Consider the following 25,217-nt stretch of genomic DNA (forward strand, 5'->3'; position numbering starts at 1 on the left):
CTGGTGGCCCTCACCAAGGACCAGTTCTTGTCCTCACTTCTCTGCACCCCAGTCCTCTTACAAACACATGTCCCAGTGGTGGAGTCACTGTTCCTGGGGGTTTTAGGGTTGGACCTGGTGCTTAGGTATGTGGTTTAGTGGGTGACAGTGGTGACAGGGGGATGGTCGGACCAGATGATCTCGGAGGTCTTTTCCAACTTTAATGATTCTACGTTCTCTATGTGGGAACTACAAAACCCCATTAACTCCCTGCTGCTTGCAGGACGGCTATACAGCAACGCAAAGCCCCTTTCAAATCCACAATCCGTCTCCGTGCTTAGTCAATTCCCCTCAGGAAACACACCGGGGGCGCGTTGCCCGCCGGCGCTCGGAGGCAGGCCGCGCTCGCCCGCGGCCACCAGGCGCCATTTCCGCGGCCGTTCCCTAGCAACCGCCCGCAGCATGGCACGGGCACGGCGGGGGCTGCCGGCCGCCAGCCGCCCGGCCTGAGGGCCGCTCCCGGGGGCGAGCGGGCCGGAGAGGGGCCGGTAGGGCGGCCGGGCCCGCAGCCGCCGGGCCGGGGCGGAGCGGAGCGGAGAGGAGGGGCAGGGCCGGGGCGGGCCGGGTGACGCGCGGGGCAGCGCCATGGGGGCGGCGGCGGAGCGCGGCGCCTTGCGGGGGCCAGCGGCTGAGGGCGAGCCGGGCCCCCGCCGGTGAGGTGAGGGGACGGCAGCGGGGCCGGGGGCGGCGGCGGGCGGCGGGGGGGGACGGAGCGGGGCGGGCGGCCCCGCGGTGCCGCTGCCGGGGACTTCCTGGAGCGGGGCGGCCGGTATTGGCACGCAGGGCTGCTGGGGGAGGGCTTTGGTGCTGCTTGCTTGGGCGCTGGGCAGCCAGCGGTGCCGCCGGGGGTTCGGCTCGGGGCGTTGTGGTGCCCGGTGTGGCTGCCGGGGGCACGGTGGCACGGATCGGCTGGCTGCTCGCTGCAGCCTCAGGGCACGGCTGCGGCGCGCTGGGCCCCAGCACTCGCCGCCAAGCCAGGGGTACAAGGCAGAGCCGGCCGCGTGTGTCTGCCACTCGTGTTTGTCACGGTGAAATTACGGGATCTTAGTCTAAAGCGATGGCGGGGCGGCGCTGGGATTAAACAGGTGCAGAAGTATCTGCATTCTGTGCTGCATGCTGTGAACTGCGAAACCCCAGATTCATTATCCGCTGTTGAATGCGTTTCCTCTGAAACAACTCCAGAAGGTTTTATGGTCTGAGTTGGCTTAAAAATACGAAAGGTGGTTTTGGGGGATAAGCTCCAGTGTCATATATTCCTATTGCTTGCGGATCCCCCTAAGGAAGGACCCTAACCCTTCTCAGCACAGCCAGCAGACTGAGAACAGTATTTTAGAAGATGGGATAAAAGCCTCATCTCCAGGAACAGAGAGGAGCAGAGAGGCACAACGGTGAAGGAGGGAAGAACCATTAACATCATTTAGGCAGGAAGCTCCCTGCCCTGTCACAGGAGAGCCAGCACCCTGTCTTCCAGGTGTGAGATGTCAAGAGAAGTCGGCAGAAAGGGTCTTTAGATCATCTTACAGGGTTGAGGTGGGTAACTGCCTACAAGGTATGGGGTCATGTTATGGGATGCAGAAGAGCATCTTGTGGTTGTATAGAACTTACAGGATGCGTAGGATGGGGACCAAAGGAAGGTGACCAGGTGGTTTGCAGGGGAATAAGTATGAGCAAATAGATGGGTAAGAGGATAAAAGGGCCATGCTCTGTGGCAGATTACCACAGCCTGTTCCCTTTTCTCATTAAGCTCCATTTCTACCTGCTTTCCTGCATGGGAGAACTCTTTATTCTGTGTTCACCTGTGCATAGTGAGGTTGGAGCTCCCGCAACAGGAGCAGTCGGTCCTGTAAGACCTCCGTGTCTGGAGTCAGATGGTCTAAGTACCCGTGGTGGACTGGGAGCACAAGTCCACAGTGCTGGTAGCAGAGGGTCTGGAGTGCACACACGTGGTGTGCGTGAGCCCATTGTGGTGCTGTGGGTGGAGAACATCGGGCTGGGCTGGCACACGGTCAGCAGAGTGAGAGGCCGGGGAGCCAGGGACCGAGCTGTGAGTGTGGGCACGGCACTGGTGAGATCAGAGGGTCCTTGGGCGGACAACAGGAGAGATCGGGATGTCCAGGCCAGCTTCTGGAGAGACTGTAAGATCTGGGGGCCACTTCAGATTGTACTTGATTGGGTGGCACAAGGCCAGACCACTGGTGCCATCTGTGTTTGCACGAGCTCTCAGTTTAGCTGGGGCAGTCTCCCTGTGCAGGTGTGTGTGTAGCTAGGGAAACGCACCCCCTGCCCGGCCCCTGGCTGCACCTCGGGCTGTGACACTGGGCTGCCAGGTCCAGCAACACCTAATGTGCGTACAGGACCTCCGCTGTACGTTGAGGACGCCAAAGTCTTTGGCTCTCAAAACTGAAATTTGGAGCGAAATCTGCAATGGCTGTTAAGTTGCAATAGAGTTGTAAAACATTTGTCATTCTGGCTAATGCAAATAAGGCTACTTGCACGGGTGTGTGAATAGATCTGTTTAAGCTGCCGCGGTGTAGTAATGGAGCACAGATTAAACACAAATTTAGGCTTTGTAGGTTTTTTTTTTTTTCTTTTTCTTTTTAAATGGGATCTGGTGTTGAAGTCAATAGAAATGAAGATAGAAATAGGAATAAAAATGGGGAACTTTTAGTGCTGTGGTACATTTTGCACTTTCCTTTTCCCTCTCTGTATTTCTCAATCTCAAATAAATCTGGTTGTGGAGAAGAATGGTAACACAGAGCCAGAACGGGGGTGCTTATCATCGTAAGAATTGACCTTCCTTTCAGACACTTTCTGGTTTTAGTCCAATGCTGTAACTGTCAGTTATCGTTGCCGGCAAATTAAAGGACTCTGCTTGTATCAAATATCAACATCCTATTAAAAAAAGTAAAACCAAAAATTGCCATCCTGCTTGCTGTTGGAGCTTATGAAGATGTGGATATGCACTCATGGGTGTAATGGTCCAGTCTGGTGACATGAAACTGGTAGGCAGAGGAGCAGATTCTTTTAGACTGGAAACTGTGACTGGAGGCATTTCATAGGGAATCTGAAGGGCTGCTTCAGCATCTGTCCCTTCTTGCCCCAGAAATCCTGCTTGTCTGTGGAATACCACAAGTAAGCTTCAGATTGCCGAATGGGCTGGATGTACTTTCTTCTGCTTTAACATTTTCCATACACTTATTTTTTTTTAATTATTTCATTGTTGTTTAAGAATGTAATGCAGTTTTAATTTAACACAACGCCATAATTTAATAACCTGCCGTTATTTCAAATGACTTTATTTTGCTTTCTCCAAGCAACAGTAATTTTAGCAGCTGTTAGGGCAGATAACCGAAAGTGCATGGCAGAGAGACACGGGATTGCAAAGTGGAACAATGGGGACTTCCAGAAAGTGCTGTAGGTACGCTGTGTGCATCCATGGATGTTTTTTTTCCCCCTTTAAAATATGCTGAAGGAGGCATTGTTTTATCCTGATGCTCTCCCTTTCTGTATTGCTAATTTTGAGGGGACCTTTGTGGTGATAGGTGAGATAAGTAACAACGACAAAACATATTTTTAGTACAGTGAATGCTTCTCAGTGTCATGGGCTGCTTCTGCATACAGGCTGTTCCTTAAATTGTGGCGGGGGCAGGGTTGGAGTGTACATGTTGTAAGCCTTTGTGTCTTCTTTCCAAGTTAGTGGCATGTAAGACATCAGAAATAAAGCTAGACACGTGATGTATGACAATGTATGATTAAAAATTGTATACTATGCATTTTCATATTAAAGGACTGGAGTTCCTTAAGACCTGTAGTTGTAATTACGTGAATTTGGTACAGCCTTTAAGTTTCCTAATTTTTCTTTTGTGCTTCAAGTTGTGTTTCCAGTTTCATTTCATTTTTGTGGCAGCACAGAAGGAAAGCCCTACCACATGTTACAGCTTCTCCCCTCTCAGATGATCTAGGTGCATACGCGTGCAGTCAACCCGATGATCTCCGAAAATGCCAGCCTAGCAGTAGGCACACCTGCTCTCTGCCTGCTCTGCTTTCCGATCAGGAGAGAGGTGGGAGGGATGAGAGCTGGTGTTTGGAGCAGGTTCTTGCTGTGGGGCTGCCTCGGGGGCAGTCTTTTTGCCATGGACTCTTCGTAGCCAGCAGGAGAAGTGGGTGCAGGCTAAATAAATTGTGTTGGTGGTTGCAGCTTGTCTCTGACCAGGGGTTTTCAGCAGGAGAGCAGCGTTTGGCAAAGATTGACACCTTGCTTGGCGTCAGCTGTGTGCATTGGGCCTTTGCTTCTGCTCAGATGCAAGACTTGGCAGCACCAGGACCGTGTAAGATGTAGAGCCTGGGGTCATCCCAGTGCTTTTCTCTACTCTTGTTTCTTTTCAGTGGTAGTAATGAGATACACTTCTGCAGATTGAATGTATTGCAGACAGCAGGACATCAAATATAATTGCTGCTCTAATATTAACAAGGAGGGGATGCAACAACTTTTTGAGCAGTGTCCCACCTTTATACTTTAATATGTGCTCATTTTGGGTATTAGGAAACTTGGAGATGAATTCAGAACAACCTAAATTGCACGGGTTAAAAGATGTTAGGAGACGGTACTCTATTAGCCTGGTTCGCTACGTGTCAGGGAGCACAGTAACATTCCTGTTCCCTAAATAGTTTCTCCCTTTTATGTCTGTGTGCCTCAGACATACCTTTGCAGTCTGGACCCCGTTCTGAGATCTCCTTCCCTCGTTCTTGTGTAGGAGGGCCCCATTCTTCTCCCACACTAGTAATTCTTCTCCTTCCTTGCAGCTGTTTTTCCTGCAGCGCTGTCAGTGTCACCACAGAGCTGAAGGATGTTGTCATGGAGTGTCTGAACACTTGCTCCTGCCCGCCTTGCTGATCTGCAGAGAGCAGCAGATTGTGCAGACAGCACTAGTTCCTTAAAGCTAATCCGGATGGTCTGTGTAATCCCGAACTTTTTTTGGCTTGCTACCTAACACAGTTGGGTTCACCGTTGGTGATGCTAAGAGTGATGCTAGCGGAGGGAACGCCATCAACTCGTTTGTAAGGTCCTGGCTTGACTCCAGCGAGGATTTCACTGCCTGTGGTTTTGTAGCTTAGTCATGGACTATTAAAAAATATCTCAGCCCTTTCCAAAGATGAAAAGGCCTTAGGCCTTAATGGCCTGAAATTGGCCTGCAAGCGCTTAATATATTATAAATTCAAAATTGATTTGAATGTGTAAAGCACACTTTACATAGGCATAGATGTTGGCTGCGATTAATTTTATAAAAATGCTAAGCCAAGACCTTTTGGTTTTGAGAAACAAGGGTGTGGCTGAAGTGGAGGTTTACATGACTGGAATACACATTTTTTTAATGTGTAGAAGAGGCTTTAAGGCTGATATGTCTCATTTGCCTCTTCTGCCAAATGCCTTTAAAAGAGAGTGTTTCTTTATGAAAATTCAGACGTTGTCCTACTCTTTCTTCTGAACATCTATCCTCAGCACTTTTAAAAGTGGAAGAAAAGCTGCCCTGCTTTGAGATGAGAGTAGATTTGCTGTATAAGTCTTCAATATCTGCTTGTATTTGACATCTGTGAAAGAATTCCTGTAATAAACTAACTCCTCGGGTTTAAGTACATCTCATGGTGACATGGGATCCTGACAAGTAGATTGCCTTTGATTATCATCTTTTAGTTTTGTAAGATTGAGCTATTACTTTTTTTAAGCACAATTTTCTGAAGACCAAGAGAATAAAGAAGTGAATGTAAACCACCTTTTTATAATTAAGATCTTGCACTTTAAATGTGTACATTCTTTTATTAATATTGTACCAGTATAATTAAGTAAATGAATGTTTTCCGTTGTGTATTCTGACTGTCCTTTACAACTCTAAGCTACATAGTACACAGCTGGCCTTTTACTAGATATAAGTCTGTACAGTTTTATGTAAATATTTGCATTGCTCTTGTACTTAAACTTCCGTGCAAGCCCTGGGGAGCTGGATCTGAGGTAGTGTTAAGATTTCTACTTTTAAAGATTTGGTCCTTGATTTTTTCCTAATTTTTTTGATTCAAGTTCTGTGTTAAACTGTTTTAGGCTTAATATATTTTTCATTTGTTTTGGACAGCGCATTATCTTCAGGAAATGGCCTCTTCTAAGTCCTTGATGAACGTTCTAACCTTCAGTTTTGGATCTGCAATAGGATTTTTCCTATGCTATCTTCTGTTTAGCATGATACTTGAAGAAAAGGTTGAAATCCAACCTCATATTCTTCACAATGATCCACATGGCCAACACGCAGCAGATACAGATAACGATCAGTTGCAAGGACAAATGAATTTCAATGCAGACTCGGGACAGCACAAAGGTATCTTGTTACACCTGACTAATGATATAGGGTGTTCCCTTTTCATGTATTGCAAAATGTTGTTTTCTTTACTGCCAAAATTTTGTATGAGTCATTTTCTTTCACTTGCCAATGTTCAGGTTACACCTAAATAATTTTGATCTCCCAAGGTCTGCTGAATGGTGGTTGTCTTCAATTACATCACGGCAGTGATTTTTCCCTTTCCCCTTGGAGCCTGTTTGTCCAAGTACTGTGTCCAGACTTGGCAGTTTCTTTAGGAAGTTTAGAATTTCTCTGTAGGAACTTCTCAGACGAACCATTGACATCAAATGTGATTTATTAAGGAGATATATTTGCTAGTGCTGTAGATGTGGTTGAATTGCTTTTTAGCTTTTAGAAGGTAATTTTGGACCATTTCTAACATATGATCTAACCTCTCAGATGAAGCTAAAAAGAGGGGAAAAAAAAAAAAGAAGAAGGAAGAAAAGCAGCAATGTGTCACTGGGCCCTCCTTACTAGGCTGATTATGTGGCAATCCAAAGACAAATTGGTGTTCTCAGTCAAAACCAGAGAAATTTGTTTACACTTTTTTTTTTTTAAAGATGGTAGACCCATCTAATATTTCAGGTATACTTTTACATTTGACACATCTCATTATATGAGTTCATTCTAAATCCTAAAAGCGGGCAGTATCTGAACTGGGGCAGTTCAGATTAGAAAAAATGCTTGCGCTATAATGCGTTTGCTGAACAAAGACATTAGTAAGTAATTTGTTATTTCAAGTTATTTAAATTGCAAACTCTGTAAGACAAATTTGTGAGTGCTTTGCATGTAATCACAGAAAACTGTTGCAAAGAAATCCTTGAAAAGGTTATACGGGAATATTTTAGGACCTATGGTGCAGATCTCCCTCTCCATGGAACGTTCTGTTCTATGAGTTAGCATCACTCTGTGTGTGTCAGTTGATAGGTTTCTTTGAGGGAAATGAACACTCTGGCACCATGGAAAACATTATATTGCATACCTTTTGTTCAGCACAGCAATAGAAGGTTCATACTATGCTATTTTACTACTTCTGACATCTTATAAATAAGATTTATCATGATATTATGATAAGTTCTTTTGTTCTGGCTTACCATCTGCTTTTTCCCTTCAAAACCACATTGCTTTTTTAGAAATATTTATTAGATTCTGTTTGTTAGCATAAAATTACATAACAAAGCTGAGAAGTTTTTTGACCTTTTTGTTGCAGTCGTGTTCACTGTGAATGGCAAAAATACTCAGTTTTTAAATTGTCATTCGTTTTCCAGTGCCATAAAAAGGATGGCTTCTGATAGTTTTTGTGTACAAATGAAGACATTCTAAAGTCACACTTTCTCAAACAGATTCCCATTTTGATGTCAAATCAAAATTTATCTTTTGAAGTCAAAGTAGCTTGAAGAATTTTAATTTCTTGGTTTGGGGAGTTTTGTTTTTCTAAATGTGAAGTTAATTTCATTTGGAAACAAAGACTTCTCTGTCTTTTCTGATTTAGGAATGGAACGTTTGGGGAGACGTTGTTCTTGGATTTATTTTACCACTCAGTGAAGTCTAATGCTTTCAAATTTTCCTCTTTTTTTTTTTTTTTTTTTTTTAGATGAGAATAAAAATGTTGCAGATGGACTGTATCAGAAGGTGAAAATACTTTGTTGGGTCATGACTGGACCTCAAAATCTAGAAAAGAAAGCCAGGCATGTTAAGGCCACTTGGGCCCAACGTTGTAATAAAATACTTTTTATGAGCTCTGCGGAAAATAAAGACTTCCCAGCTGTGGGCCTAGAAACCAAAGAAGGCAGGGATCAACTGTACTGGAAGACTATTAAAGCTTTTCAATACGTGTATGACCATTATTTTGATGCTGCAGATTGGTTCATGAAAGCGGATGATGATACATACGTTATACTGGACAATTTGAGATGGCTTCTTTCAAAATACAGTCCTGAACAACCGATATACTTTGGAAGAAGGTTTAAGCCTTACGTGAAACAGGGCTACATGAGTGGAGGAGCAGGGTATGTTCTAAGCAAAGAAGCTCTGAAGAGATTTGTTACTGCATTTAAAACAAACAAATGCTCTCACAGTTCCTCTATTGAAGACCTAGCACTAGGAAGGTGCATGGAGATCATCAATGTAGAAGCAGGAGATTCTAGAGATACAAATGGCAGGGAAACCTTTCATCCCTTCGTTCCAGAACATCTCCTAATCAGAGGATACCTACCAAAAACATTCTGGTACTGGAATTACAATTATTACCCTGCTGTAGAGGTAAGCCTTTAGGAACCTGACAACTGTTTTATGAAATTCATCTTATGATGGTATGATGTGTGTATTGGCATATTAATGGCAGCTAAATGTGTTCTAGAAAAGAAGATTTTGTTGTGACTTCCTGAGAAATACCTCTGAGCAGACTCATTAAACACAGTAGTCATCAACTAAAACTTGATGCTAAGAACTTAAGGTCCTGGAAGAAGTAATGAATCTGGAATTATTATTGCTGTCTTCCTATGTTCTGTGGACAACAAGAAATGATTAAATCTTTCCAATAGGTTTGTCTGGTGTCATCACCACTGCCTTCCTTGCAAAGTTACCGCTCTGTTTTGTACCTTCATGTCCCATGTAGTAGCTTCTCTTCCAGCCACCCACCTACCAGAGTGCAATGAGAAGGGAGTCCAGTGAGGTTCATTACAAGCTGTGTGTTAAAACTAATATTTGTTTCTTATGTTTTTATATGCTTCCTCATCCTTCGGGGTGTTTTTCTTCATTTTATCTTACAGTTTTAATTTTGGCTGGCTTTGCTTAAATTAAGTTTCCAACTTGAGTATTTATTTGTTCAGCTCAACCGTTTGAACTTTCACTTTCAACTGTTTTCATGGAAAAGAATAGTCATTTTTCATTTAGATTTTTGCATATCTTTGTATGCCATATGCTCAGTTACAGGATTTTTTGCCCTAAGATTAGCGTTGATAAGAAATTTCCAAGTGTAAAAAATACCTGAATCAAAGACATTGTCTCAAAGCTGAATCAGAGCTAGTCAAAACCAATTTGTAAAAAATGTGTTAACAGCCATCTTTTAGCTCTTCAAAATGCTTAGTAATGTCAAATAATTTAATAAATTTAAATAAATAAATATAATACCTCCTAACTGATTCATTACAGCAGCTGCCTCTATGTAGAAAGTTAGATACTGGCAAACCAGGCAGTGCTCGAGCACACAGAGGTACACATGAGCATGTTTGGCCTTTGTATTCTGGATAACTGATAGCATGATAACAAGCGTGTATTGTGTCATATATAAATGCAAGTGTATTGTTTCATTTATAAATACAATATACTTATACCTGCTTGATGCTGCTTAATTTTGTTTAAACACTGACATAAAAAGTGAAATATGGAAAAGAAAGAACACCCTCTGGCATTTATGAGAGCAGCTGGTTTCTTCATTGGCATGGCTACAGAGGCAAAAGATTTTGTCCAACTGTGCTTTTGGAAAGATGAGTTGGCAAATGTGTCTGATTAATATTAAGCAAGCAAAATGGATTAAGCTTTGAAATACATGAATGATGATGGTGAGTTTCTTCCCATGAAGTCAAGTGTGTGTTTGAATTCTTCCTACAGTATGCAGGGCATGCTCTGGAATTCTTCCTGATTATTTTGACTTGTTTTGCATTTTAGGGTCCCGGCTGCTGCTCCGACCTGGCCGTTTCATTCCACTATGTTGACTCCATGACTATGTATCATTTGGAATATTTGATTTATCATCTCCGTCCGTATGGCTATTTGTATCGGTACAATCCTGATTCGGCAAAGAATCTAGAAGAGCAGAACAAAAATGAAGCACTAGAGGATAATCAAAAGCTAAAGCAAACAATTTCTGAGAATTAAGTGGACTTTGAAGGAAACTGAATGAAGCCAGTACAGAGAAAAAGGGTCTTCCCCATCTCCTGCATGAAGCTTGTGGACTAGGATTATTCGTGGATTCTTATTTCAAAAATCACGTTGGCAGTACTTCCAGCCAGTGTCTGTGCACAACAGAGTCCAGCGTGGGCTCTGACTCTTTGGGATAGTATGATCTTGCAGCCCTACTCATGAAGATTGGGGGCCCTAAAGCTGTGAAATAGGAGGTGGTTCTGGTACATTAATCTCTGGAAGAACTTGTATTAAAAACATAGTGAACAAGTTTGAAGATAATCATACAGTATTTCTTTTCTTTGTTTCTTTATTTCCTTCCAAATGTTCTGTTAGGTGAGGTCTAATACTAGAAATCTGATATTGCACAGTCAAATATTTCGTGATGGAAATATTTATCTTGTGTTCTTAATATTTAGAAATTACTTTGGGTATTTTGCCATACAAGGAAGGGAGAGGGGTAAAAATACAGCCTCAAATCTGCTTTGCCTTAACAACAGACCAGTTGATATGAATAGACAGAGACACACCTCAGTGACTAACTTCTGAATTATTTCAGAAATGAAATTCACTGCTGTGAATTAATTTTTTTTTTTTACTATAAGTCTCTATTCTACAAAACAATATGAAGTTGGATTACTACTAGTAGCCAGGAGCAGTTACAGTTCAGATTGCTGAGGTGATGTGAGGAGCTTGCATACTTGGCCATGGCTTTTTTTTGTTTGTTTTTAAATCAAGTTGCCACCTGGTAGAATGGATGACTCATCTGAGAACTTCATAAGATAAGCTAGATGCTTTGTCTTACAAAAGTCTCTCCTCCTTCATACCTTCTCTGTAAATCAGAAAGGTTAGTATCTTAACAGAGCTACAACAGCATATAATAATTTGGTTTCATCCTGTGTTAGAATTACTTCATCTCTCTCTGATTCTTACATTACTCTACTTTGTGAAATTATCTTATTCATTAAAATTCTGCAGATACAAGCAAGTCCTATTTTAAAACTACAGCAAAGCTGATTTGACTGCTTGGCCAAAGTACTTAATTTCACTTTTCTGAACTTTTTTTCATCCATTTGTTATGTATTTGTTTCTTGTTGTATTTTTCCAAACGAAGTGTTACATGATCCCTGCTTCACTCTTGTGAAGCTGAAGTATGTAGTTGTTCAGGTGCACCAGCCTGAATGCAGGAATCTTTCAAAGTGCATTAACTCTCTCCACTACTTTATGAGTATCTCTGCCTCTTAACTGCCTCTTAACTGAAAACACTTTCTTGGTGTGAGACAAAATTGTGTTAATAACTGAAGAATTTTCAAAGGCCAAGCCTGTGTTTTATGTACCCAAACCTTCTGGTTTTCTCTTCATCAAATTCAATTGATAGCAAAGTTCAGGGGATGGGGTTAAGCTTGACATGCCTTTATTCCACACGTCGACAAAATTTCTTTCTTTTTTATCATTTTTCACCTTCATCATATTGATGAATTTGGACATAACCTGATTACCTCCAGTCATTGCTTTGGAGAGGGCACATACTGGTAGCAGACAGCCTTGGGGACTGCTGCTGTCCTTCAGGGTGTTCCTTGAAGAGGACGTTACCATAAAGTACTGGAATTTTTTTTTCCAAAGATAGCTCTCGCACACAGATTGGGGTTCTCTCTGTGGTCCAGCAGTAAAGTTCATGACTTCCTTTCTGGTCATTACTCTGCAGTATAATGGCAATTACTGAAATAACTTAAGGAATTGAAATGCTATGTACAACTTCTCTGCCTGAATGCAGGTTGGGTTTATATACAAAGTATTAGTTAAATGAATAGTTCTTGTTGGGTTAAATCTGTTGATCGTGAGAAAGATCCTCTCTGAAATACTGAAAGAGACAAGAGCTTTATTTTAAGTTAACTGACTTATGTAGAAAATTATAAATATATTTGTTTAGAAAAATGAAAAAGTCTCCAGTTAGCTGTAGTCAGAGGGACACTTGTCCAGAGGAGAATGTACGATACTTTATTTTAGATAGATGCTTCCTTCTGTGAGCTAAATGTTTATCCCATGTGCAACACAAAACAATAATATTGTGAAATCCATATGCTATTGATAAATCCAGTGGCATTGTTCAAAGCTGCAATTAAAAGATTCTGCAATATGTAAGGAAACCATAAAACGTAATCAATATCCCAACTTTAATCTCTCTGCCTTTCCTCAGCAGCAGTTGTAATACTTGTCTGCTACCCAACTGTCTTGTGGGTTTAGCAGGGCAGGGCAGGAGTGTCCCTCCAAGAAACATGCAGCACCCTACAGGGAACGAGGAAATAGAGGAACAAGCAAGCAGCATGTATGTGCAAGTTGCATCTCTTTAGGGAACGAGGCAAAGAACATCCAACCTTGTGATAAGCCAGCACCCTATCTGGAGGAGCAAGAGTCGCCTGCTCTTCAAATGTTTGTTCTTGCTCTGTTTTAAAGTGTCCTTGCTCTTGGGCCTCTGAAATGATTTTCTTTGCCTTTTTGGCAGCACTGCACAGTATTTATTTTTTCCTTTCAATATCCAGACAGGCTGGAAAAAAGTATTGATTTTTTCATTCTGTGGTTCTCACAGAGGGCTCTTTGTTGAATTGTATGGTTGTAACCATGAGCTGATACCTCCCAGAACAATTGGTTTGCATCTCACTCTTCAAAAGCTTAGGGAGGGAAGATCGGAATGTGAGCAGCTTAATTTTCACATACAATATTACACAACTATTAGTAGTTTATTATTTCACTCTCAGGGCTTTGTGCTTTGACAAAATATTTAATGAGTTTGAGTATTTCAGCAGCCCAAGGAGGCTATGTTACAGGTGGGGTCCCCATTCTGAAGCACAGAAACAGGCTCTTTCAGGCTATTCAGATTACTGTGCTCACTTTCTCTGAGATTTCTTCACTTTATAAAACCTAAAAGCTTCCATCACCATAGTAGTGACTTAAAATGTCTCGTCTCAAAAATTTTGAATGAGTTTTCTTGAAATTACAGAGCAGCAGGGTTTTCTTAAGCAGTTGCTTGTGCTTGGATGTGGGATGTCACTTAGTGTAACAGCACCATTTTTACCTTGTGTTAAGTCAGTTTTAGATCAGAAGGAACAAGAAGGCAAAGTAGCTGCCTTCTGATCAAAGTCCCTAGCTGAAGGACAGAGGTAATCTTGGCTTGCAGAAAAAGACCAATTTTAATCTTCACTCCCAGTTCAGTTTTGCAATTTCTATTGGTCTTATATAAGAGATTAGACACAGTCTCTTGTTTTGTGGAAGATCTTTGCTGATGCATTTTGCCTTTTAGACCGCTTTGGTTTGCTTTGTTGTGGGTAGATACTACAATCACTTTTTGTTCACATGTTGCCATTTGCTCTGTTACATTTCCAGAAGTGTACCTTTCAGTAAGTAGCTGATAGACCTGTTACATGCAGTTTGCTGTCTGAGAAGGGTTTTTTATCTTTGTACAACAGAGAAAAGTGGATTATTTCCCTGATGTACCTCCTACTGATGCTAACAGTGCACACATGGATGAAAATAGACCCCTCAATATGGGTCTGCTTGGGAAGGCTGCTTTGTCCTTTTTCTGTCAAGAAAAAACGTCTGTGGAACTCAAAAGGTGTAATTTGCTTTGTTTTACCATGCTGTATTTAAAATACTCCAGAAATGTTGTTAATCCTCTAAAAAAAAAAAAAAAGATATTGCTGCTGGACAGTATGTTCCACTTAAAACCTGTGAATGTTTCCTTTTGCGGTTCTAGGTAGTTGTGTCCTTAATGGCAGGTATAGGTGACTTGTCTGGACTGATCACCATAAGGTTTGTTTCTTAAATACCTTCTTTAAAGTGCCTTTGACCAAATTTTAGCATCAAAATTAAGTTGAGAATTGAATAAATAAAATAAGTTATCTCATACACAGTGCATGTCTGTCTTCATTTACCCATCCCATACACTAGTAGTGTAGCAGCACAGTTTTGATGAAGAAAAATCACAGAATCACAGAACTGTAGGGGTTGGAAAGGATCTCGAAAGATCATCAGGTCCAATCCCCCCCTGCCAAAGCAGGTTCCTCAGAGCAGGCTGCCCAGGTAGGCGTCCAGACAGGCCTTGAATGTCTCCAGAGAAGGAGACTCCACAACCTCCCTGGGCAGCCTGTTCCCATGCTCCGTCACCCTCACTGTGAAGAAGTTCTTTCGCGTGTCAGTGCGGAACTTCCTGTGCTCTAACTTGGTGGATACAGGAAAGTTGAAAAGCTTCTTGCACTTACTAAGTTTTCTGTTGTTATATTTACATTACTAACAGATAGCAAGCTATGTAGAAAACAGTTTTGTTTCAAATATTAAATTAATTGTAAGTGCTAGTGCTAGATTCACATACACGGACTGTTGTAACTGTGTTTCGCTCCTTTTCAGTGTCTCCATGTTGTTACAGCATCCTGAGTGAGCTTGACTGTAGCTGGTACCTCAAAGATAAAGCAACCCTGTTCAAAATTAACCAGATTTGACAGGGAACACTGCCTTTTATAAAGGATTTATTCTTTCACTGAACCTCTTCTGCAAGAAAACTGTTTAGATGTAAATGTGTTTTCTAACCTCACTTTCTGCTACCTGTGCTGAGTCAGGTTCAGCAATAAGGAAAGTTCCGTGTGTGCAGATAGGAGGCATCTTTATGTGTGTCCTTGCTAAGTACAGGAAGTCAAACAACCAATTTGACTGTGCTCAAGAGCTGGCACGTTTTAGCTAAGAAACAACAGGCAGTTGAAGAGAGGATAAAAGCTTCTCTCTGGAGTTCCGTGTACCCGTTACACTCTTATTGCTGCTACCGTAACTTTCACCTGTCAGGATGAAACTAGATCCAGCAAATTGCAGGATGCCATTGCTGGGGCAGAACAAAAACTGCTCTAGTGAAAAACTGTTTCGTAACTGGGTTTGCTTTGCCTTTTTTTTTTTTTTTTTTTTTTAATATGTAACAGACACTGCAGATTTGATTACCAGAAGTTGCAAAGATATGAGTGAAAGAACGTTAAATGAAGGTAAGCTCTCAAAACCAGTCCACTTACAGAAAGCTTCACTGGCTGAAGGGAGTTTTCTGGCATTCTTTTCTCTGTGCTACCGTGAGTTAAAAAGAAATTTAAGTAAATATCCAGGGACTGTGAAGGTTGTTGTAAGCTGCATGGAAAATAGGCCTGCACGTTCCAGCACTCACTGCAAAATGTTTTTTCCTCCTTTTTGCTAGTTTTTCACCTTAATGCGGCATGTGGCAGGGAGAGATTACTTCTAAGTGTGCTGTTGTTAACACTGGAATTCAGATGTGGTTTTGCACTGTGACCCAGGCACTTTCCTTTTAACTCTTCTTTCCAGATGACCTCAGCCCCATCCCATTTACATGTAACACTTCACTCTTGTGGTGAAACTACAAGCCACGAGGTATGTGCCCTTCCTTCCTTTCCACCAAATGCCTTTCTATAAGCTATGTGGTACTGGCCCCAACTTCATATTCCAGCCTCCGCTTCTACTTCAATGTGTAAGGCAGCTTTTGGGATGAGAAAGCGGCAGTTCTTTTGCATGCTCAAGGTGTTACTTTCTTTGAAGGTGTGATTTGGCTTTTAAAAAGATTCACTTTTTTTTTTTTTTTCTCCTCCTGTGAATAGCTTCAGCTCCTGCTCTGCGAAGTGCCGAAGTGCCGTTTGAGGAGCGCATGCTGGCGGATGGGTTGTTGTCATTTTCACACTTCAGGTGTCTGCAGTTCACTTCAGGTCTGTCTGTAAAAAGTTACACTGTCATCGGTGAAGTTAGTAATTTACCAAACATTTTGAAATCGCCCTGTCTAAATGGGTCACTACTGCAGCAAGAGTCAAATTAAAAGTTACAAATTAAGAAGATCTGAAGAGATGGAGTTGTGAGTTTCTCAGGAATGTTTGTTAAATAACAAGTTGTGAACAGCTTGCTTATTTCCTGTCATTTAAACTAAAGTTTTGCGTGAGTAGGTAGATAAGTTTGCAGGATATAGCTCTTCAGGTTTACAAAACCAATCTGCAGCCTGTGTGAACACATCACTTTGACATCTCAAAGTCAACAAGGCTGGTTTATTTTCCTGAATTTCTATTTTGGCTGCCAGCAACACCTTGCCCTCTTTCGATTTCTTTCTACTTCTAGGATAAAATCCTCATGAGCTGAAAGGGGAGAAGCTTTGTCAGCAACTTCACCCCCCTGAAGAACTGGATCAATCTGCTGCTTTTGTCCTGTTCCACTCTGTGGTTTCAGTGTTCCCAACAGCTCTAGGTCCTCCTTGCTCCTAGGTGGTCAAGGTCTCGACTCTTCCTCATCTCAGAATTGATTAGAAGGACTTAGAAATTGATGTGTGTTAGTACCCTGCACCTTTAAGAATTTAAACAATGATTTTTTTTGTTTCATTGTCACACTTGAATTCTTATCTAGCAATCACAGCAATGTTAGGCTGTTAAGGGTTGTAGTGTAAGATTAATGATAAAAATTAACTTGGGGCCAAATGCTGAGTACTTGGTAGAAATCAAAACAAATAGATGTCTGTATATTTTTTTTTATGTATGTTTTTTTTTCTCCAAACTCGCAGTTCTACTAAATTTGGGAGTACAACAACACTGTTGAACATCTGTTCTCTGGCTCATCTATCCCAAGTAGAGGAGGTGGCTGTAAACTTGAGTCCGTATCCTTCCTAGATTTGTAGCCCAGGTGAGCAGCCTGCAGGGATTAAGCATACATCATAGGAAGATCACACCTGAGGCTCTGAAATCTTCCCAGCACAGAACAGTACTTCACCAGCAGCTCAAGTGTTTCCCATCCGAAATGGCAAGTTTCACAAACTCCACTGTAGACTCTCTTGGAACCAAATCTACTGGTGTTTCAAGGACAGGAAGGGTAATCGTATTTGAAATCAAATTTCAAATATTTAGAAAGGTAAACCTCTCCTGTTTAGCAGCTGGCGGAAGTTCAATGTGAACAATGAAGTCATTGTTCCTGTTGGTCAATATTAGTGGAGAATAAGTAGAGCCTGTTTACACAGATTAGAACATTGGTTGTCAAACTAATTGAGAGCATCCTGATTTTAAAACAATTCCATACCAGCTAGCTTGGGTTTTATGGGCTTTATCAGCATCAAAAACTGCATTTCAAGCACCGTGTTCAGATTACTTAAAGTAAATATTACTAAAGTGCACTGGCCATATTCCATTCTAGGTAAGTTTCACAGTCTTTAAATGTAGACATTCACAATCTTTAAATGTAGAAGTTGCCTTACCAAACTTAGATTTGAATGTTCACAAATTCAAGCCAATTCCAGTGGAAGAAATGTTTTCATGTTTTCAAACCATCATTACAATGATAGCATTTCAGTCCTATTACTGCATTGTACAATTACTAGTACTTTCTCCAGGAGATTGTGCTGAAGATCTGGCAGACCTTTTTGTATTTCATCTTTAGAAAAACCCAGTTGTAAATGCAGTTATGCCAGTCCACAGTCTGGCCAGTGCTTGTTCAAAGAGCTTTCAGCAATGTTGACTGAAAAACTGGTGGCTTTCTGGTTTGTGCTGGTCTTTGCTGTACTGATCAACCCTCCAGCATTTGAATCTTGGTCTGGATTTCACAGGTATTTTCAGCAATGCTTTTTAGAAGATCCATGTGTACTGGTGGCAAGCAGTTGTGCTGGATACTCAGTGTGAGTCCATAAGACGCTCGTCAGTCTTAAAGAAGTGAAGAGACCATGAGCTACTCTCATAGCACCCAGGAATTTTACTCCTGACATCATTGTAAAATAAGGAAACTGTTACAAATGTTTAGCAGCATGTGGAAAAAAAGAAGGTGTGGTCCTTTTAGCTAAATATGTTCGTGTGCTAAGTCTGGTCCCAAGTGAGAAAGATCTTGCAACATGTAAATGAACCAAAAATGTTGGTTGCTCCTGTGGGATTTTGCAGTTAAGCAAAAGTTAATTACATGCTTTTTTTTTTTTTTTTTTTTTTTTTTTTTTAGCTGAACCACCTAGCATTTTTTATTTCTAAATGTGTAATTGTGTACTGTAAAGGTATCTCCAAGATGGGCGTAAGGAAAGAAAATACTAGTACAAGTAAAGTGGATGTCCCCTGCTAATATATCAGTCGGTAGTAGCAGGAGAGGAATTCTAACAGGACTGAAGAGAGGACAGAAACTTTTGATTTTGCACTTTTTGCATTATGCCTGACTGCCTGGGTCTCTGAATTCCCACATCTGTTTCAGCTGGAGCATTTCCTCAGGGGAACGCCTTAATGACGGGGTTTCCATGTACAGCTGGTAAGCTTTGTACTCCCTGCTGTCTGGCAGCACATTCTCCATTTAATAACAGCCCAGGCTTTTCCACCCAAAATGCCCTGACACTCCTGAAGAGTTTTGAGCTGTTCAAGATGGTCAGGTTTTGGGGGATGAGGCTCACTTTTGTGGGGTATTTGCCTGTCTGCTGGAGTGTAGAGGCTTGAATGATCTGGTTCAAGCATGCAGCTGACTCTTTTGAGAGGGACTTCTGGATGGACCGGATGACTTCTGTGGTCCCTTCCTACCTGAGTTATCTCCTACAACCCTAAAATGTTTTGTCAGCTTTGCAGGGACATGTTTTGGCAGCTGCATGTTTTCTCCTGAACTCCTCTGGGTCCTGCTGGTCCCAGCTTTGTAGCCAGCTCCTTCCACAGCCTGCAGAGACCCTGCTGGACCTCTGTGGGCTGCATCCTGCCCACCTCATCATTCCTGTGATCCCATCCTGCTTTTCACTTACCCCCTTTCTTTCCAGAGGAAAGGAGATACCAAGGCAGGAATTCTGTACATCTTTTTGACTAACACAACACGAAGTCTGACTTTCACGACCCATTTCACTATAAGGGTAGTTAGATGGCTGTTTTATCTCAATGGTAAAGCATATTATTTCCATCAGGTGGGGAAGGGACTGTTCCCTTCTGTGTCGTTTGTGACATTTATACAGCGTGATGTAAGTGACTAACTGTAGGTTGTTTGCCTTCCTCCTTTCGGTGTTGTATCCTGGTTAGCACACAGTTACTTTTACGGGTGTAAGATCCTCTCTCTGTCTTCCTGTTCAGTAATTGTGCCTATTGACGGCTGAACTGAGATCACATTTCCTTGGTATACAGAGCTAGCAGGTTATCCCTGGTAATGACACAGGTCTTTTGTGTAACAAAGGCCGCTAGTATCTGACAATCAGCAGGCAGCTGCTATTGAAATCCCCATAAAAACAATTAAGGACAAGGTGAGAACATAATCCAAGACATTTTTTTCATGCATGAACGTAATGAAGTGTCACACAGGCTTGCTGCCTGCAGCACCTGTGCCAATCTTTAAGAATTACTTTTTGTAATTCTTAAAAAGTGAGTACATAAAGAACAGGAAACAAATGCAACAAGGTAGAAAACGCAGTCCCTTGATGTTCAGCTCAGCATTATGCTGATATTTAGCATGCCATTACTGTTTCAGAAATACATCTGTTCCTTGTTAGAGGGAGGAAGCAAACTGGTTAAAGAAAGCATAGTTAAAGAAACACAGGCAGTATCCAAAAACTTTACTCAAAGATCCATGAAGGAAAATGTCCAAACTAGGGCTTGCCACACCGTGGAGTAACCTTTTCTGAGGAGAGCACCTGAGGACAGGTGGGGATGGAGACCACAGTGTGCTGCTGCCATGTACGGGGACAGTGAAAGCTCTACATACACCTACATATCTGCATACACCTAATGATCCTGATATGATGGTTGGGCTTATTTTTATACCACAAATAACTTCTAGATCTGGTGTTAATGCTGCCCCTTCCCATTGCTGCTGCTTGACTAATAGCCACTGTTCTTTGGAAAGCAGAAAAGGAATCTCATTACAGAATAAGAAGGTAAAAAAACAAACAAACAAACAAACAAACAAAAAAAAAACAGTGTAAGATGCATAAAAGGGAAAAAGATGGGGGAGGAATTTAATGAAATGATGTTCCTGGAGTGAAGCCTGGTTCTTGGGGCTGTAACATTGGAAAGCTCTAGAGAATGGATATTTTGGGGCGTTGCTCGTTCGACCTGAATGGGGAAGAAGGAAGGTTGTTCAGCTTCTGTCCCACGTTGTATCCAGGAAGGGGTCATTCTTGGCACACTGATGTACCAAAAGCAGAGATCAAAATCTAATCCTGCCATCATCCTCCTTCACCTCTCTGCACACTTCCTTCTGAGCTCCTTAAGCTCCTGAGCTCCTTACGGGCTCCTGAGCCCTTACCCTCAGATCACCCTGGTGAGAAAAAGCTGTTCCTGTGCAACGCCTTCATTTCCTGCACAGCCAGTTCTCCACCCAGCTTTGTGTTGGAGACAGCCTGGGACCGGGGACTCTCATTCACTGATGCTGCTGTTATGCTGAGCCCAGGTTTCCCTGGTGCTTGGGTTTCCAGAAGGTGCTCCTAGGCTTGACCTTAGTTGCCTGAAATTTGTTAGATGCAGCAGGTCGTGGCATGGTCACAGATAAAGTCGCGTGCTGCAAGGAGAAATTGATATCTGCAGTTAACCATTTATAATATCTGCAGTTAATAATTCCTCTCCTTTTCATTGTGTGATTAAGGGAAGTGTTGCTCATTGGCTTTATAACCGTGATATGGTGCTTAAACACCCTTTTTATAGCTGTGTTCCTGCTTCGGCAGAAATATCCTAGAACATTTGTCCCTGCAGTACTCAGTGTCTGGCTTCGCCTCCTACTTACACAATACCCAGTTTAAACATCAGTCATGAGACAATTTATAAATTTGTAAAGTTATAAATTAGACTGAGGAATATGGAGTAGCTACAGTGGTGAGAAGTGAATGTAATTTTGTGGGATGAGTTATGAGGCAAACCAGAAGTCCTCAACCAGCTACTGCTGAGCCAGTTGTTCTGGGAGTTGTTACTCCAATCTGATTTTGCAAAAACCTCTTGAGATGTTGCTGTGATTGCTTTATTTTGTTGTTTTCCTCCTGGTGGCACTGCAGGATAAAGCTATGGTTGTTGGGGCCCTGGGCTGCATCACGTAAGGTGCTGGGATTTCTTTTCCCTGATGTGAAAAATTCTGTAATGCTCAGTTTGGGAACCAGTACAGCCTCCTGCTTCATGTTACCCTGAGTTACCAAAGTGAGCTTTAACTTATTTAAGGGAACTTTTGCTGGATAATTTAAAAGTTGTTCTTGTGTGCAAATGGTTTTCATTCTGCCAGGGAGTCAGAGCCCAGGGGCAATAAAGTTAATGGAAAAGCAGCTTTTCCTCCCCTTCGCTGAGATTTGGATGAGAGATTATTAGCTGTGTTTGCAGCAATCTTATAGCTATTCCAAAATGGGTTTATTCTGCAGGTTTACTCACCTATTTATTCTTGTCAAAACTCTTATCTCCTGTTATTTTTACACTAACAGATTGTTTTGTTTGTGTCTCACGGTCAAACACATGTATGCTAAATGCTGGAGAAATCCCTTTGGCCATGCCAATAAAACATAAACGTGGCCCTTCTCCCTCTCCCTGTCCGCACATAGGAAGGTTACAGTTGCGGGAAGCAGACTGTGAGACAATGGGTCAGTGTTCTTCCTTTATTCTTAGAAATTGCTCTCAAATAGGCATTACATACTGTTAGAAAACCAAAACGAAAGTCTTCATGGATCCCAGTTTAGTGCCTTATCCCTTTGGCTGAAATTCTACATATTCCTTGTTAGGAAGAAAAAAACAACAACAATAACAACAACAAAAACAAAGAAAAAAAAAAGAAAAAAAAAAAAAAAAACAAACAAAAACACACAAAACGGGTTCAAACAGAACTTGGCTCAAAATTTCGGTTTCATGTATCCATGAAGCTTAGACCTGATTCCCTCCCTCCTAAAAGAAGTGATAAAACTCCTGGAAGTAAAGACATTTATATTTAAGGGTACCTCAAGTAATAACCTACCATTATTGATATAACTTATATTTCTCCTTTTCTTTTTCTTTTTTCTTTTTCTGTTTAATCTCAGATTCACCTCTTGATCATTTGGGGACGTATTTTATTCCTTTATTTGAATCTTATGAAAAAATGTTATGGTCTGTAAATGATAACAGCTACACATGATTATGGAACACAATGAATTGATTCTTGCTCAAGAATATGGGTTGGGTCTTTGACAAATTTTGGGGTTATTCTGAGTGATTTGACTTGTTGAGTTTATGATTTGATATTTAAGCATTCTTTTTTCAAACTGAAACTATTTCCCAGCACTCATTACTTCTCTGCAAACATACACTTTTTAATATATATATATATTTTTCTTCTGAGAATTCATTGTGTAGCTATAGGCTAATGGCCTTTTCAGGAACTTAAAGCAAGCATGTCTTATATCTTTCTATTGTAGATGCCATTTTTTATTCCTTTGCTATTCTCTGTAAGAATTAAAAGACAAATTTTCTGTTTGGCTTTTTTTTTTTTTTTTGGCCAGATTGCTTGGCTGCTATATCCATGTTGTTTTAGAGATGGTAATAAATAGTTAAATAGAAAGCCTTCTTTTAAGACTGACATGCATCTTGTCATGTCACTTCTCTATGCTATGTATTAAAAGAGGAAATTAAAGATATTGATCATTGCAAATCATTGCATGCTGCTGCTCATGCAAAGCTCACTTCTCCCAATGCTTCTTCCTCCCTCAATTTGCACATGAAAAGCATATCTAACATAAACTGAACCAGATAATCTAATTTTTCAGTGTTTCTATGCTTTTTCAAAACGGTTCCATGTTAGTGACAGAAATGCTTAGCAGACAATTTTATCAAGTGAGGGGCCAAGTTTCCCAATGCTTTGCTAGTAGTTCTGTTTATAATTTGCTATCCAAATATCTCAAATAGAGAAAAAACTAGGTCTGATCACTTTACCTTTTTTTTTTTTTTAAATAATATATGTATATACATACATATATATATATATTTTTTTTTGCCTATTCTTCTGCAAAAGGCTACCAATAATGTAAAAAGAATCATCCTATGAAAGCAAACAGCAGTAGGTAATGCAAGAAACAACAAAGTAAATTTAGTCCATAGCTCTTACTATTTTTATTTTTTGGAGCAGAAGTTTCTGAGAAGATAGTGAGGTCCTCGTGATCTTTATTTTAGCATGTGCTTTGTTGAAAAGAACCATGTTCATGGGTTCATTTTTAGTCCTTGTACCTCTCAGTGCTAAACCTAATTACAGCTCCCTGTGCAGACAGGTTAGCTGAGGGACAGAAGGGGAAATTATAATTCTGTCATAACCATGATGGTTTGGGGCAGTCTATAAAAGGAGCTGGTTATATGTTGTATGCAGAGCTGAAAAAAAAAGTCAATGCAGTTTTAGGATGTGTTTACCAAATGGAGCCACGTGTACATGCGGACATTTCTGTGTATGGCTGTACTTGTCATCTGAGGGAACTTGATTTGAACTGTGTGCTGGGCGTTTCTGCAAACTCTGAGGAGGGTGTGCTGCTTGTACAGTTGGCACTGAGACAGCTAAAAAAGATGCTAAGGAGGAAAAGTGCAGGAATGCTGCCCTAAATCTATACTGTTCATAAAAGTTTCCTGTCAGAAACAAAATTAAAAATAATATAAAACAAAGTTAAGAAAAAAAAAAAAAAAGTGGGTGTTTGGAGCTTTTTTACAGCCACGTCCAGACGAGGAAACGTGGTAATCATTTTCCTGCTCAAAACTGCAGTTCAAGGAACGCTGCCTATGTTTAGTCAATTTAGAGTAACGCAGAGGAAATTTGAAGATGTGGGAGAAACTGAGGAGTGCAGCAGGACACTCAGTAAACAGACAAGGTTATTAACCACTTTGAATGGGCCCTGGGGACAGGCAGCAACTAAACTGGATTAAGACAGAGACGAATTCATTTTGATGGTGGTTAGCAAGAGAATTGCAGAGTTGCTCAGAGTAAAAAGCTGCTGCTGCTCTACTGTGAGTAGATAGGGTGCTATTTTCTTTTAATGAATTTTCTTTTCTGAGCCTTTTTCCATGGTTACAAGCACAGATGTCTGAAATAGAATTCAGATTACAATGATCAGTTATACATGGGGTGAAAAAAAAAAGTGTTATTCTCAACCATTTTTAGCTTTTAGGGCTTATAGCATTGGGCATGGTCTTTAACAAGATTTAAAGATGTCATGATTAAACTCTTCTTGCTTTAAAATTTACCTGTAATGTTAATAAACTTTTTGTTTGTTTCCCAATGGAAAAAGTAGTGCTTTCAACTAGTAATGATGTTCTAGAGTATTCACAACTCGGGAATAATCAGTGGGCATTTGGCAAAGAGTGCCCTCTCCTGGTCTACTGATCCCAAACAACCTGGAGGATGTGCAGCTGGGTGAAGGGGCAGGTAAAGGACATTTATTTCAGGCTAATCTGACTTAAGCAGCATATAATTATTATTATTGTTAATATTATTATTATTAATAACATTATTATTATTATTATTATTAATAATAATAATATTATTATTAATATTAACAATAATAATAAACCTTTATAACCTTTGTTTCTGCTTTTTTTACCTGAGGAGTCATGGCTTGCAGAGGAAGAAACAATCCTTTGAGATCATCACTTCTCAGTGTGCATAGTTTTGGGGTGTGACATGGAGAAAAAGTCTGCTGGGTGAAGTTCAGTGGAGCCATGGGGACTCTCTTTAGTGGCTTGAAGGAATTAATGGTTGGGGGGGTACTTCATTTTATTTTTTTCCCCCAGTAAGCAGTGACAGCTTACTGTATTTAAACGAACATACAAAAACCACCCTAAGAAGATCCTCCTGTTAAAAGAGGGCAAATTTGGTCTTTGTCCAAGTAATGATGAGACAGCTTCTTGCTTACTTTTGGATAATCTTGGTCCAAACAACAGGAGGTCCAGTTATCACTATCTG

General features: G+C 41.1%; 1 protein-coding gene across 4 annotated transcripts; it reads left to right on the forward strand.

Moving 5' to 3' along the window:
* Positions 1 to 632: 632 nt before the first annotated feature.
* Positions 633 to 14,231, forward strand: C1GALT1 (core 1 synthase, glycoprotein-N-acetylgalactosamine 3-beta-galactosyltransferase 1). Of its 4 annotated transcripts, none has more exons than XM_032181805.1 (4): positions 633 to 697; positions 6,165 to 6,404; positions 8,020 to 8,687; positions 10,095 to 14,231. In XM_032181805.1, exons 2-4 carry the CDS (start codon positions 6,182 to 6,184, stop codon positions 10,302 to 10,304), a joined length of 1,101 nt encoding a protein of 366 aa, XP_032037696.1. In that variant the 5' UTR covers positions 633 to 697; positions 6,165 to 6,181; the 3' UTR covers positions 10,305 to 14,231. The 4 variants fall into 4 exon arrangements, with proteins under 4 accessions (XP_032037696.1, XP_032037697.1, XP_032037699.1 ...); XM_032181806.1 differs by having other exon boundaries at positions 668 to 692; XM_032181808.1 differs by lacking the exon at positions 633 to 697 and adding an exon at positions 1,015 to 1,569.
* The last annotated feature ends 10,986 nt before the right edge of the window (positions 14,232 to 25,217 follow it).

The sequence above is a fragment of the Aythya fuligula genome, chromosome 2 (genome assembly GCF_009819795.1).
Source record: "Aythya fuligula isolate bAytFul2 chromosome 2, bAytFul2.pri, whole genome shotgun sequence".
Classification (NCBI taxonomy): Eukaryota; Metazoa; Chordata; class Aves; order Anseriformes; family Anatidae; genus Aythya; species Aythya fuligula.

Bases quoted from the DNA above. Each gene is read 5' to 3' on its own strand.
- C1GALT1 (XM_032181805.1), top strand. From the start codon at position 6,182: ATGGCCTCTTCTAAGTCCTTGATGAACGTTCTAACCTTCAGTTTTGGA. The intron at 6,405-8,019 runs GTATCTTGTTAC...TTTTTTTTTTAG, and splicing joins AGACTCGGGACAGCACAAAG to ATGAGAATAAAAATGTTGCA. The intron at 8,688-10,094 runs GTAAGCCTTTAG...TTTGCATTTTAG, and splicing joins ATTATTACCCTGCTGTAGAG to GGTCCCGGCTGCTGCTCCGA.